The sequence below is a fragment of the Primulina tabacum genome, chromosome 1, assembly GCF_025594145.1.
Source record: "Primulina tabacum isolate GXHZ01 chromosome 1, ASM2559414v2, whole genome shotgun sequence".
Classification (NCBI taxonomy): Eukaryota; Viridiplantae; Streptophyta; class Magnoliopsida; order Lamiales; family Gesneriaceae; genus Primulina; species Primulina tabacum.
In genome coordinates, this window is record NC_134550.1 from 8,238,398 (window position 1) to 8,251,206 (window position 12,809).

Here is a 12,809-nt window from a genome sequence, read left to right on the forward strand (position 1 = left end):
ACAGAAATGATATTAACTGTGTAACTCGGATTTTTATTATTATTTATTGTGTTATATGTAGGACTGGCTCGCATATTTTTTTATAAAAAAAATTGTAAAGACAATGATATTGAAGAAACTTAAAAAACACGATAATTATTTCTAGTACTTGGGAATGCGTCACTAAATTCGAGTAAAAGAATAGGAGAGTTAAAGTTTGGAGTAGCAACTTGGGCTACATACTTCAACCTCTTTGAAACTAATGCATTGAGACAGTGCACTTGTGAGCTTTATCAAATCATCCTTGGTGTGCGCTGCACTCAGAGTTACCCTTAACCTGAAAGCAGATAAAATCATGAATCAATGACATCGGCGCTTATCTCGAATTTATCGTAGATCATCATAGCAGTATTGTCAGTTCGATGACAAACCTGCAAGAATTCGGGGACACTGTAGGAGGCCTGATTGCGGTTATATGGAAACCAAGTTTTAAAAGATGCCTGATTCAAGATGTTTGATCAGTAATTTTACGCATGGCAAACAATGTAAAGAAAGATTGGAAGATGACGCGAATTACCTGCTAGCTTGGAGAGCCTTGTCTTCACTTCCGACAACAAGTGAAATGATGTGACTCACTACGGGGATTCCTGTCAAAGCACGAAATTCTTGAACTCGGTTCAGGATAGCTTGCCTACGCCAAGCCTCCTTTTTTGCCACAACAACAGCGGCTGCATAAGTTGGACAAAACATAAGAAGAAAAGGTGATGAGGCATGTGTACAAAAAGTCCCATATCACTCTTTCTCAATATTTCCCAATTTTTAGCCACTATGAGTCAACTTCTACTTCATGCATTATCCTCTGTACTACAAGAATAAACTTGTTCTTTGGTGGACACTCTTGTCAGTAAAATATTCACACTGATGGATGCCTGTTTGTTTGATTAGATCATTTAAATATTTAATATTTTTCTTGAAAGCTAGATTTTCCTCCCCTCATCAAGAATAAGAATACATAATGGATAAACTGTGGAAATAAAATTTTCTAGCTATAGAAAGTAAAACTAACCATGGGCTGCGGCAGCAACAGGAACTGGTGCTGAAGTTGAAAATATAAAGGAACGACCCCGGGATTGAATGAGCAGTTTCCATTTTTTGCTGCCATCAAGAGAGTAAATCAAGGCAATAATTTTTAAATGATTTACTACAAAGTAGCCATGTTTAGTTGAGACAGCAAAACGAACTAATTGTCTTGCTACCAGAAGAGTTGAAAATATAAGAAAATAAAACTTTGAAGCAGGTCTATGTTAAATGGAAACTCTCGTGTATTACTCAGAATAAGATAAAAATTCAGGCTAAATATTGGCAGATAATATCTAGTGATCCTTATAATTTATTAATGTTTATCTGTCGCCTTACCTGCATGCTATGAATCCACCATGGCAACCCGCGGCTTTACTCAGAGTGCCAATGCAAATGTCGACGCATGTTTCACAATCGAACTTTTCAGCTGCTCCACCACCAGTTTTCCCGCAAACAAATGTTGCATGAGCCTAAACATGTAAGTGATGGTTTAGCTAAAATATAATAGATTCATATGCATCCAGAAGTTTGAAAATAAGTTAGCAGCTCTGATGTAAAACCTAATCAATAAAAGAGCTATCACAAGAGACTGAAGTTTCACTGCTTTCCTGAAGGAATGTTTTATCAGGGGAAATATTTTTGAATTGACAACAGGTTAGAACTTACATCATCAATAACTAGCAGAAATTCATGCTTTTTACGAAGTTTTGCAAGCTCGGTCATAGGCGCAAAGTCTCCATCCATGCTAAACAGGCTGGCAGCTTAGACAACATAAGTAATCCAAGTTAGATAGCATTATAAAGCAAAGAAAGGTTATCACGGGAGGGGAGGGGGGAGGGGGGAGGGGGGGGTGTTTTACGTATCAAGGATTACGGGAGTTGCACTGTTAAATTAAGCATCTTTTCCTTCCAGGTTTTACTTTTTCTGGACCTAGAAGTCTGATGTTTGGAGAAAAAGGATAAAATAACTTTCTACTTCACTAAATATACATTAGTTCAAATAAAAATTCATGGATGAAATTTGTATCCACTAAGAGTTACTCAATAAATAGTCATAAAGTCAACTTTATCCACAGGCAACAACAAGGAAGTTAGCATCACAAAATTCCAAAACAAAACAATTTAGATGTCCGTATAAAATCCCACCATTCCGTGCAAAAAAGTTATTTTGGGGCTAAAAAATTCTTGATATCACTCAGAATTACAGGGTTAAACCAATAAATCAATGTCGGACTATGGTAATGAAAGAAAACCAGTTTCTCACTTGCATTATTTTACATCATGTTGATGGGTTACAGAAAGTGGCAGAAAAGTTGCATATATCTGCATGTAATCATTGCATTACTTCTAGCTTGATAAGCATGGCAAGGGTAAGGAATCTTTTGAAGAAGCAATGCTTATAACTGGAGCGTATTATCCAACAAAGACAATTAATATAGCTGTAACAGATATTAACATTCAATAGTTTAGAGAAGAATTCACACAATCAGCTGGTATTTTCAAATTTAGGAAATTAGCGAACCTATCAGTTATAACAACTCTTTTCTTCGTGGAACAATTTGACCTGTTGGATCATAAAATCAACATCAGCGTAAAATCATATTGAAAGGAGAAGAATAAGGCAAAGGAATGGCAGAATCAAACAAAAAGCCTACAATAACTCATCGAGATGGCTCATATCACAATGCCTGTAGACAAAGGCCACAGCAGTTCCTTGTTTCTCAGCAAGGCGAATACCATCAATTATTGAAGCATGGTTCAGGGCATCAGAAAATATAGCAATCTTGCCATCTTTTGAAGGTTTAGTACCAGCTATGAGCAAACTAACACTTCCAACTGCTGTCATAAAGGCCATGTTGGCTGAAAAGCCTGTTGGACAAAGAAGGCAATCCTAATATAACATTAGAACAACAGTGAATCAGTATACTAAATAGTAATTTGAAAAGTTCTATTTCATGAAGTAAATTTTAAAACTATGTATTTTTGTATTCAAAGTCACTTCAATTTCCCAAGTCTATAATTTTCTACTGCCACGACAAAAAAAATAACATTTACCTCCAAAACTTTGGGAGTAAAGGTTCACATTTTCAATCAGCCAATGGTGAGAGACGAGACACAGATTTAAAAAATGAAGTTTGAGTTAGCTTTTTAACATTCAAGATGAAATATTTCCTCTCAGCAGAAATGCAAAACAGACTTTCTTCTACTAAAACCATAAATAGTTGAAATAAAACAGCCCCGACGAACAAGGAAGAGACCTAAATTCAATCCAAAGAAAAGTCAGATAAAAATATTAATGATTTAACGTCAAGGCCGTGAAAATGACACCTCTTTTCTTTTTAAGTCTGCCAATGATGATTCCAATAACCTATGGTAACTCGTATATCCACATATCAAAGCAGAACCTCTAGGACCCATTCCATGCTCCCAAACTGCCTGCATAATCAGCAAACTACAGCATTAATACACAAGAACCATTCATCAGTAGCATGTAAAGTAAAGTTAAATTGCATGAAATTGACTGGCCAACCTATACGTGCCTTACTAGCTGCATTAATGACTGTAGGATGCGAACTCAATCCCAGATAATCATTTCCAGAGAAGACAATCAGCTTCTTAAGCTTTCCATCTCTTCCACTTTCAACTTCATTGTCATCCCCTAAGAAAATCAGAAGGAAGAAAAACGAAAGAATGCTAGACTGAAGTTGATAGATAGATCAAGATTTTTCATCATTTTCACGTATATATTTCCTCTTATTTCATAATTTATTCCCTTACATAGAGTTGACAATTGCAAATTCATTGAAAACCTGCTATAACACAATGTAGAAATGCGTAATGAAAGCATAAAAACTCAATCTTTCTTGAAAAATATAACTTTTACCAACAATAATAATAAAACTTAAATTTAGATTCTTGTAAAATCTCCAGAACGAGTAATGCTAAACATCTAAACTAAAAATAGACACCTTCCTATACAAACACACTCAATTGTACAGTACATGCACCAAAGAAAACAATAAAACGGCACCATAAATCGACAAGAGGAAATCTTTCCAACAGCCAAATCAAAAAGAACCAAAATCAAACCAAATAAAGAGCCTCAAAACAAGTCATCTAACCTGCACTGGGGACATCATGAAGCCATTTCCGAAACGTGGCTTCAGAAATGTTCACTTCAACAGAAGCTCTGTCCCATTTTTGTGGGCCGTCAAAAAATTGAAAATCTCGATCAAGATTAAGCGAAGAATTTGCAATTGAGCCAGAGTTGAAGCTACATCGATCGGTAACAACGTTGGGGAGATGAATAGGTCTAAGGGAACGCATAAGCTTGAGAGATTCGAGTTTCGAGAGAGCTTCTTCCACCCAAATATCCCACGAGAAGGTCCCCTCCATTTTCACACAAAGTTAAAGTCGCCGCAGGTTTTGCTAACCTTTGTGCATGTGGGATTCTGTGTACTTGGATGTCGGCAACATCGTCTTTACCGAAATTGAAAAACAAAAATAAAAAATTGTGGCCTATATGGCTAAGGTTAACGCCAGAAAGGTTTTCTTACTTCCAGGGTGACTTTTTCCGTACAAATCTGGACCGTGAAACTGAAGGCCCATGCTAAACTATAAACGTAATTCGGGTCAAAATGGGGTTTGGGTCGTGGGTGACCACGGTCCAGTTTTTTATATAACCGACGAAATCATAGATCTAATTATATACTAGTAAAAGATGACTTTACATTTGTTATTATTATTTATAATTTGATCAAATAATATTAAACAATTAACACGAAATTATTTTCAATTTAGAAGAGTTGTTCGATTTAAAAAGGAAGTTTTGTTTATAATTTTTCTCTGTACAATATGGAGTGAATTAAAGTGGTTTTTAGTATGGTAAGAAGGGTAATTATATAATTAAATATTTTGGTGTCCTCTAAGTTAGTTACTCTAATAATCTCACACTTAATAATAAAGTAAGTATAGATAGTATAGATATATATACACACACAATCTGTTCTATTTGATGTTTTAAATTGTATTACACTTTGGTCAAACAAATCTTGTTTGCACCAATTATTAAAAATACACACATTAAACATTATGTATAAATAAAATACAATAAATCAAATACGACACATTTAAGTAATCTTTTTTAAGAAAAAAAATCAAAAATTAATTGTTTTAATCGTTTATTATGTTTAAAATACAATTTATTGTTCTTTTTTATTTTAATAATTAGTAAAATAGAATTTGTTTGAAAAAAATATAATACAATTTGAAACATCAAGTGGAATAGATGATTTTCCGCTTCCAGTTGAAATCTAATATGCCATAAAAGTGTGGAATCTTTTATTTCAAAAATTGGGTAAAATTATGTCAAAATCGCGGGAAGAATGTTTTCGAATATAATAAAATTAAATTTTGTTTACAAGTTGCTAAGGTTAAATATAAATAGAGTAATATACAACTATATCATGAATAGGAAAAATATATTTATTTCAATTATGCGATATGGTTGGTGTCTTTTTATTTAAATTATCTCACAATATATCGTGTGACCGAGTATTTATCCATTACCAATAGTTATAGTTGGTTATAATGATGTGATCGTATCTTTTGAAATGTACAATAATTCAAATGTCGCGGTTCGATCGCTTTTCTATTAGAAGTAATTATTGCATCCAATAATTTCTCGCTCAATAATTGCATTTTTTGCATTCCATTAGAAATATAACTCATGATTTTGTCTCTGATATCAATTGTAGGACCCAATGTTTGTCGTTTTAAGAAAAGTTATGGCTAGTATTGTAACGATACTCAAACATCACGATTCAATCGTTTTTTTACAGAGACAACTATTACACCTAACATATATTATGCGGTGTGGTGTAAATAGGGAAAAAAATTTGATCCCTATTTTATTTAATAAACTGAAAATAAAAGTATGGTGCGATTCAATTCGATCAGTTTGAATAAGTTTTTTTTTTAAGAAAAATTGATCAACCCTCAGCTGTATTTGGCGAGTTGTCTTGTATCCTAATATTTAAATCCAAACCAATTTTCAATTTTTTATATCCAAATCATTTTTTAAAATACACTTATAATATATTTATCACAAAAAGTCACGTGAGACCATTTCATTCAGTTTAGTTTATTTTGTGATATAGATTTTTTATCCGACTCAATCAATAAAAATATTACTTTTATGTCAAAAATATTACTTTTCACATAAGACATGGACCGAGCTAGAGTCATCTCACAAATAAATATCTGTGAGATCATCTCACATGAATCACACTCTATATTTATTTTTATAAACAATAATTTTTTAGGAAATAAACAAGTATATTGTAATGACCTGAATCATTATTTTGAATTAAGTAATAATTAAGAGATAATTAAAGAATTGTTAATTAAGTATTATTAAGAAATTGATAATTCGAAATCAAGCTGTTGGGATCCACCAAATTTAAAATAGACAACACAATCTACTTCAAATTACAATATCCCGGAAAATTGAACTATACAAATGAGATTCGACGCTCCTCTGTTTGTTTGCTTTTTGATGTCTACTTAATTACAAAAATACCATAATTCCTCATTTTTGTTTGCCTTTTGATGTCTATTTAATTACGGAAATAACCTTGTTTCCAAATGCCTCACATGGGCGTGGTGAAGTTCCAACTCTTGCCCTTGATCCCAAATCCTTATTTTCATTGAATGCCAATCCTCTTGTGTGTTTCACTATTTCTTGTATATTTGCGTTCCGTATTTGTATAGTTATTTTTTAAAACAAAAAAAAAAATTGCTAAAATTAAAAATATATAGTGTTTTCATAAAAATGTCACCAAAACGCAATATATATGTTAATTTTATTATTTTACAAATGTGAATGACATTTTCGTACAAAAACATCAAAGGACACAAAGTGTATTTTATTTTGATAAATAAGATATCATCTCATGACTAAAAAAAGAGGAAACGATATAAAATGAATAATTTACCTAATAATTTTGGTTTTGTTGGTCATCTTCCGCCGAGACGGCCCTCTTTTTTTGTTCACTACGGCACGAAATCATAAAGAAGCTGGAATAACTCAGAAAGAGAGTGGCACCTTCGACGTTGAGAGCATCTGTTGTTTTTGTAGAGGAACAGTACGATCTTGGACTGGCCCCCTTCGCATGACCTAGAAAGAAAAAGAAGTCCGTGCTACTATAATGCCTCTAAACTCCTCCCTCATGGACATTGTTGTGTTGCCCTATTTCATCTCATGTTTCATCAATTAATTGGAAAACATTTGCATTATGTCATACCACTTTTCTTTTGTTATAAAGTTCATTCACATATTCAGTTCGTCGGCATAGTAATTAATTTCAAGTTAATGCAGGGTTTAACCATCAGCCAATTTTCGAAGCATCTATTAGAGAAAATAAATATTTTTTTAAAGATATTGTATTTTATTACATATCTCAGTTTGATTTAAATTTTCCTACTATTTTATATACACTTAATTGAAAAACATCAGTTTTGTATTTTTTTATTATATCATTTATTTTTTTTCCTTTTTTATTTGTTTTTTATTTTATTTAAAGAAAAACGAACTGTATTTCGAGTACTAGTTTAAATTAAATAACACGAAAGTTGCGAGTCAAATTCCTTTTGCACAAGCAGAAGAATCAGCTTGCCACGATTGCCCGTCTCTCTCCTATCCCCAATCAAAATCGCGGGGAACCTAGATTAGTGATTCCGATTCCGGCGGATTTCGAGGATGGTGCTGTCCCAGAAAATCCACGAAGCCTTCAAGGGGACGGTGGAGCGAATTACGAGTCCCCGCACCGTCTCCGCCTTCAAAGAGAAAGGCGTTCTTACCATCAATGAGTTCATCCTCGCTGGGGATAACCTTGTTTCCAAGTGCCCCACATGGGCGTGGTAAATTTTCCGGCTCTTGCCTTTGATCCCAAATCCTTATTTTCATTGTTGCCAATCCGTCTTGTGTATTCGCAGTTCTATCTTTGTCTGGGTTTTTTAGTTTGGTTTACCTTATTTGCTAATGGATTATCGTGGAGCTAAAGTGGTAACTGAATTTTTTTTTTGGCGGTGAAGTGAAATTTAATTTGCGAGTCAAAAAGGTTGTTTCTTGGGATGTGGCAGTTGGGTCTTAACCCAATAGGCATAGCTGACTCCTGCTATTCAGTGAATTTGAAATTGATTTTCATATATTCAGATTAGAATTTCAGTGCTAAAATGTGGTGGGGGTGCTTATTGTGCGCGTTATAGCGTCAATTTTGCAATCACACTATGATTCTCCAAGTAAGAGCTCTACATGGCATAATTGAAAGTTTGATTTTGCGTGAAAGGAATTTTTACGTCATTTCAGGTGAGATACGGTGAGATTATTTTGCTCACGTTTTACTTCTTGATCCTCAGGGAATCAGGTGAACCTAGCAAGAGGAAATCATATTTGCCTACGGACAAACAATTCTTGATAACTAGAAATGGTAAGTGGTTTCCTAGGATTCTGGCAAATGCTGGCGTTTGCTCAAAAGTGCAATTATGAATAATATAACGAATCACTGAATTTACGTGTGCTGGTAATTGGTTAGTCTCGAGGTTTTTATCTTCAATAGGATATTCATTTATTATACTATTGAGCAAATGTTACCCAAAGATAAGTCATTCCAAAGCTTTTTTATGTCAGTTTTTTATTTTGTTAATCATACACACACGGGCCTGTAGAATGTCTACCACCAAATGCCACATGCCATGGCTTTCTTAGAGAATAAGCCTCGTTTCACCTATATTTATCATTTTACAATATCATGCATGTACTTTGCCTTTCTTTCTTTTCTTCTCATATTATTCTTACTTAGCGAGCTTTCTACTTGCAGTTCCCTGTCTACGTAGAGCTTCGTCTATAGAAGAAGAATATGAGGCTGCTGGAGGTGAAGTTTTACTTGAGAATGATGGTTGGTTGGCAACTCATGGCAAACCTAAAGGTGTATCAGTGGTTTTATTACTTGAGTTGCGAATATGTAATATTTATTATTTTATGTACTAGTCTTCCTCAACGACATTTTGCTGTGCTCATTAGAAAGCATAGACGACGAAGATGAAAACTTACCATCCATGGAGACACTTGAAATCAGCAAAAAGAATACAATTCAGTCAATCCCATCTTATTTTGGTGGCGAGGAAGAGGAGGAGATTCCAGATATGGCAGAATTTGATGATGCAGACAACCTTGTTGAAAACGATCCTGTGAGTTAGTATTTATTGAGCGTGCTGACTATTTATGCTTTTAGATAAGTGGTTAGACAGTACCACTTGCTAAAATATTGGTGTTATTTATTAATTTTAAAAATTATTTTGCTTATCCTTGATTCCTTGATCACAGTCAAGTGAGTCTAAGACGGTTCAGGCCTTCTGGCAACACACATGTTTAAAGTTCAAAATCTCCTCGTGGAGAACTCTTTTCCTTTTCTTGGACTCTTTTTAGTCATCCTCATTTATTTGCATATGAATCAATCATACTGTAATCCTTGAATTTGTTTTTAAATGAGGATTGATGTGATGAATTTTTCAACATTTGTGGATTGTTTCACTGTCTGGGTTTGAGGAAAGACAGCAACTAGAATAATACATCAGCCAGCTAAAGTGAACCTGAGAAACAAGCAAATAACAAAGATACCACTAAAATGGATTTTCCGTACCTATGTATGCTCGATATGGATGATGAGAAAATGATGTAGCCGATTGATAATGATATTACTATTTTGAACTTTTTATTGAATGCAGGCAATGCTTCAGACTGTATACCTTGTGGCCCATGAACCTGATGATGACAACATTCTACGAACACGAACATATGATGTTAGCATAACGTAGGCCATCTTTGCTCTTGAAACCCATAAATACTTTTAGTTTCTTGCTCCTTATATGATATTCTCTGCTTCAGATACGACAAATACTACCAAACTCCCCGTGTATGGCTCACTGGTTATGATGAGGTCAGTTGCCTTAATTTTTAATCTTCATGGTTCATTTTTTATTTCTATTTAACAAAATCAGACAATTAGTGAGATGCTTGTGCCCGGTTATGGAAATGTTTCCATTTATTAGGAATAACAATATTTTTTACTGGTCAATGGCAGTCGAGGATGCTTCTACAACCAGAACTTGTTCTTGAAGATGTTAGTCAAGACCATGCTCGCAAAACGGTGAGTTATTATTTTCGCATATTTTGGTGCCCTAGTCCATTTATAGGGCACTTTTTTTATTTGATCTTCTTTGGCTATTTGTAGTCATGTTTTAATCTGTTCTGCTGATTTATAAGACCTCAATAAAACCCTAAAAAAGAGAGGAAGATCTGGGCTGAGAGTTTTAGGTCTCAAATTATATGATCATTACTTCCAAGTATCTGACTAGGTAACGCATAATATTTCTTAACATTGCTATCAGGTCACCATTGAAGACCATCCGCACTTGCCTGGAAAACATGCTTCTGTACATCCGTGTCGCCATGGGGCAGTGATGAAGAAAATCATCGATGTTCTAATGTCACGAGGAGTAGAGCCTGAAGTTGACAAGTATTTATTTTCTTCTACCTTTTATTTGCCAGCTATTGTTTTCCTATTGGTTCTGCCTTGAGTCATTCATTTTCCTCACAATCACTATTATTTTGACTCCTAATTGGGAAGACTGTCAATATGACTGTTTTTATTATGCTTTTAAGAAAGTCACGTCAGATTTACCCTCATCCTTGAGAAGATTAATCCCTGAAATATAACCAAATAACTGCTCAACATGTCTAGTCTGAAATGCAAATCCCATTCCCATTGTTATTTTTCTTGTTTTGTTTGTTATTCTCTATATGTACTCCACGTGGCAAACCAGAAACTAGATAAAAGACATGTTTTCATAGCCTAAAATTTGGTTAGCTAGATAGATTATTGAACAGGTCTCCATATTATGATTTACATATTGATGAGATTTTTCTTGAAGTATAGAAAATCGGTAAACTTAAAAAACAGAAGTTGGTTGAAAAACGTATTGATTCACTATTGAATCTTATAGCGATTGCTAAGCAAGGAGGTAGAAAAAGTGGAGAATCAAGGTTGGTCTGTTGTGAGACTTGAATATATGAACTCAAAATACTGAGAAACAGCCCTTTAATTGATTTCTTTAAATACTCGTTAAATTGTAAATTGGAAAAATAAGCCTTGCAAATGCGGATTTTTCTGAATTCCGAGGTTTTAACAAAATGATTGTCAAATCCTAAAGGATACTTGTATTAAATGTGTTAATTTCCACTGTTTTGGTTTTCATTTTAATGCAAAAATTTCATTGGAGCTTGATACAAGAATTATATTATTTGATTTCGACTGATCGTTTTTTGCCCTGATTCATTTAAATTCTGTAGCTATTTGTGAATATAATTTCTTACAGGTACCTCTTCTTGTTTTTGAAATTCATGGCTTCTGTGATTCCTACCATAGAATATGATTACACGATGGACTTCGATCTAGGTAGCTCCAGCTCCTGAGTTCAAGGTAAATCCACGGGCCATTTGTTTTACTTAATTTGTGGTGTTCTGTTAGTATAAAATTTGCATATTTTTCAGCAACGACCTTTCATTTAATTCGCTGAAATTGGGAAAATTTGATTAGAAGAGCAACTATGGTTTTGCGTTAGGCTGACAACCTACATAAGCCATATTTTTTTGGGGGGTAGAACCGCGGAAGATTGTCAGTAGAGAGCGAATTCACCATATTCAAGTTTTTAATAATTCACTGATGACCAGCTCAAAATTGCTTTCTCTTATGATTCTCTCTTTATATGCAGATTGTCGTGGTTAAGTAAATCTTACATTTTAAATCAGATTGGCATATGCTATTTTGTACTATCTTCAGTGCATCTGCATGTTTGGCACTTTCCTCAACCGAATCATGTTTAAAGAATGGGTGCCTTACTGTCTTTGAGAATATGAATGAGTGACGGTTTTTCAGTCTTTCTCCATTCACTTCGAAATAAATTGTTTCAGAAAAGTTCCATTTAACAATTCTTGAATAATAGATTTTTAATTCTTTACTTTGACAATCTTTTTCCCATTTAAAGGGGTTCAAAACCAAAGAACGTAACAGGAACTTCCCCTCATTTGCTGTGGATTCATGGACTTGGTCATTTTTCAATTATTTATGTTGTAGATGCTTACGACTAGAATGTTTTCCGAATGACACTCGGTAGTCAATGGTTTGAACCTTATTTTCTTGTCACTACTTTCACAGATTGGTGTTAGCTATCGTCAAGAAACCCTCATCATCTCGAAGCTGTTACCCACCCCAAGATAGTTTTCTGTGGTCTGCTGCAAATTTTATTCTTGTATATATGTTTATGAGTATAAAAAAAAATAGTAGATTAATGGACTTTGTTTTCATAGTCGTATTGAAAATTTGAAACACTCATCCCCGTATTTCAAATGGATCAGCTTCTGTTCACTTAAACACAGTTGCCAAATTTGGATGATTGGCAAAAATTTGTATGCAGGCTCACGCATTGCATGTACAAGTTGAGTCCCAAGTTTGATTTAAAATCCACGTGGGTCAGAAAAGAATGTCTACCCTACTCAAAACACCATATTTCCCAAGGCCGCTTCTTTAAAAAATTTAAATGAACGAGCGATTTGCAGTCCAAATGACACACGAATACTTTTGTAAAAGGGAGAGGTATCAGATTCGAGACTATCTCAATATATATAAATTA

At 34.1% G+C, this 12,809-nt stretch overlaps 3 protein-coding genes across 7 annotated transcripts in view; 2 read left to right on the top strand and 1 right to left on the bottom strand.

Moving 5' to 3' along the window:
• The window catches only part of LOC142539388 (large ribosomal subunit protein eL15-like), an 88,415-nt gene that overhangs the window by 62,024 nt on the left and 13,582 nt on the right, over window positions 1-12,809 (top strand). The gene's annotated exons all lie outside the window — the stretch shown is intronic.
• Window positions 103-4,556, bottom strand: LOC142539333 (8-amino-7-oxononanoate synthase). 2 transcript variants are annotated; one of them, XM_075644738.1, is made up of 11 exons: window positions 4,181-4,556; window positions 3,595-3,717; window positions 3,387-3,490; window positions 2,714-2,949; window positions 2,581-2,622; window positions 1,726-1,813; window positions 1,396-1,529; window positions 1,046-1,134; window positions 557-707; window positions 411-479; window positions 103-316 (listed from the first exon to the last, which is right to left on the bottom strand). In XM_075644738.1, exons 1-11 carry the CDS (start codon window positions 4,452-4,454, stop codon window positions 190-192), a joined length of 1,437 nt encoding a protein of 478 aa, XP_075500853.1. In that variant the 5' UTR covers window positions 4,455-4,556; the 3' UTR covers window positions 103-189. The 2 variants fall into 2 exon arrangements, with proteins under 2 accessions (XP_075500853.1, XP_075500861.1); XM_075644746.1 differs by lacking the exon at window positions 4,181-4,556 and having other exon boundaries at window positions 3,387-3,494; window positions 3,589-3,717.
• LOC142539349 (autophagy-related protein 3) lies at window positions 7,687-12,441 on the top strand. Of its 4 annotated transcripts, none has more exons than XM_075644780.1 (10): window positions 7,687-7,979; window positions 8,478-8,548; window positions 8,939-9,046; window positions 9,142-9,308; window positions 9,846-9,931; window positions 10,006-10,057; window positions 10,202-10,267; window positions 10,509-10,636; window positions 11,496-11,599; window positions 12,165-12,441. In XM_075644780.1, the coding sequence occupies exons 1-9, from the start codon at window positions 7,819-7,821 to the stop codon at window positions 11,590-11,592; spliced, it is 936 nt and encodes a 311-aa protein (XP_075500895.1). In that variant the 5' UTR covers window positions 7,687-7,818; the 3' UTR covers window positions 11,593-11,599; window positions 12,165-12,441. The 4 variants fall into 4 exon arrangements, with proteins under 4 accessions (XP_075500895.1, XP_075500874.1, XP_075500881.1 ...); XM_075644759.1 differs by having other exon boundaries at window positions 12,335-12,441; XM_075644766.1 differs by lacking the exon at window positions 12,165-12,441 and adding an exon at window positions 11,892-12,054.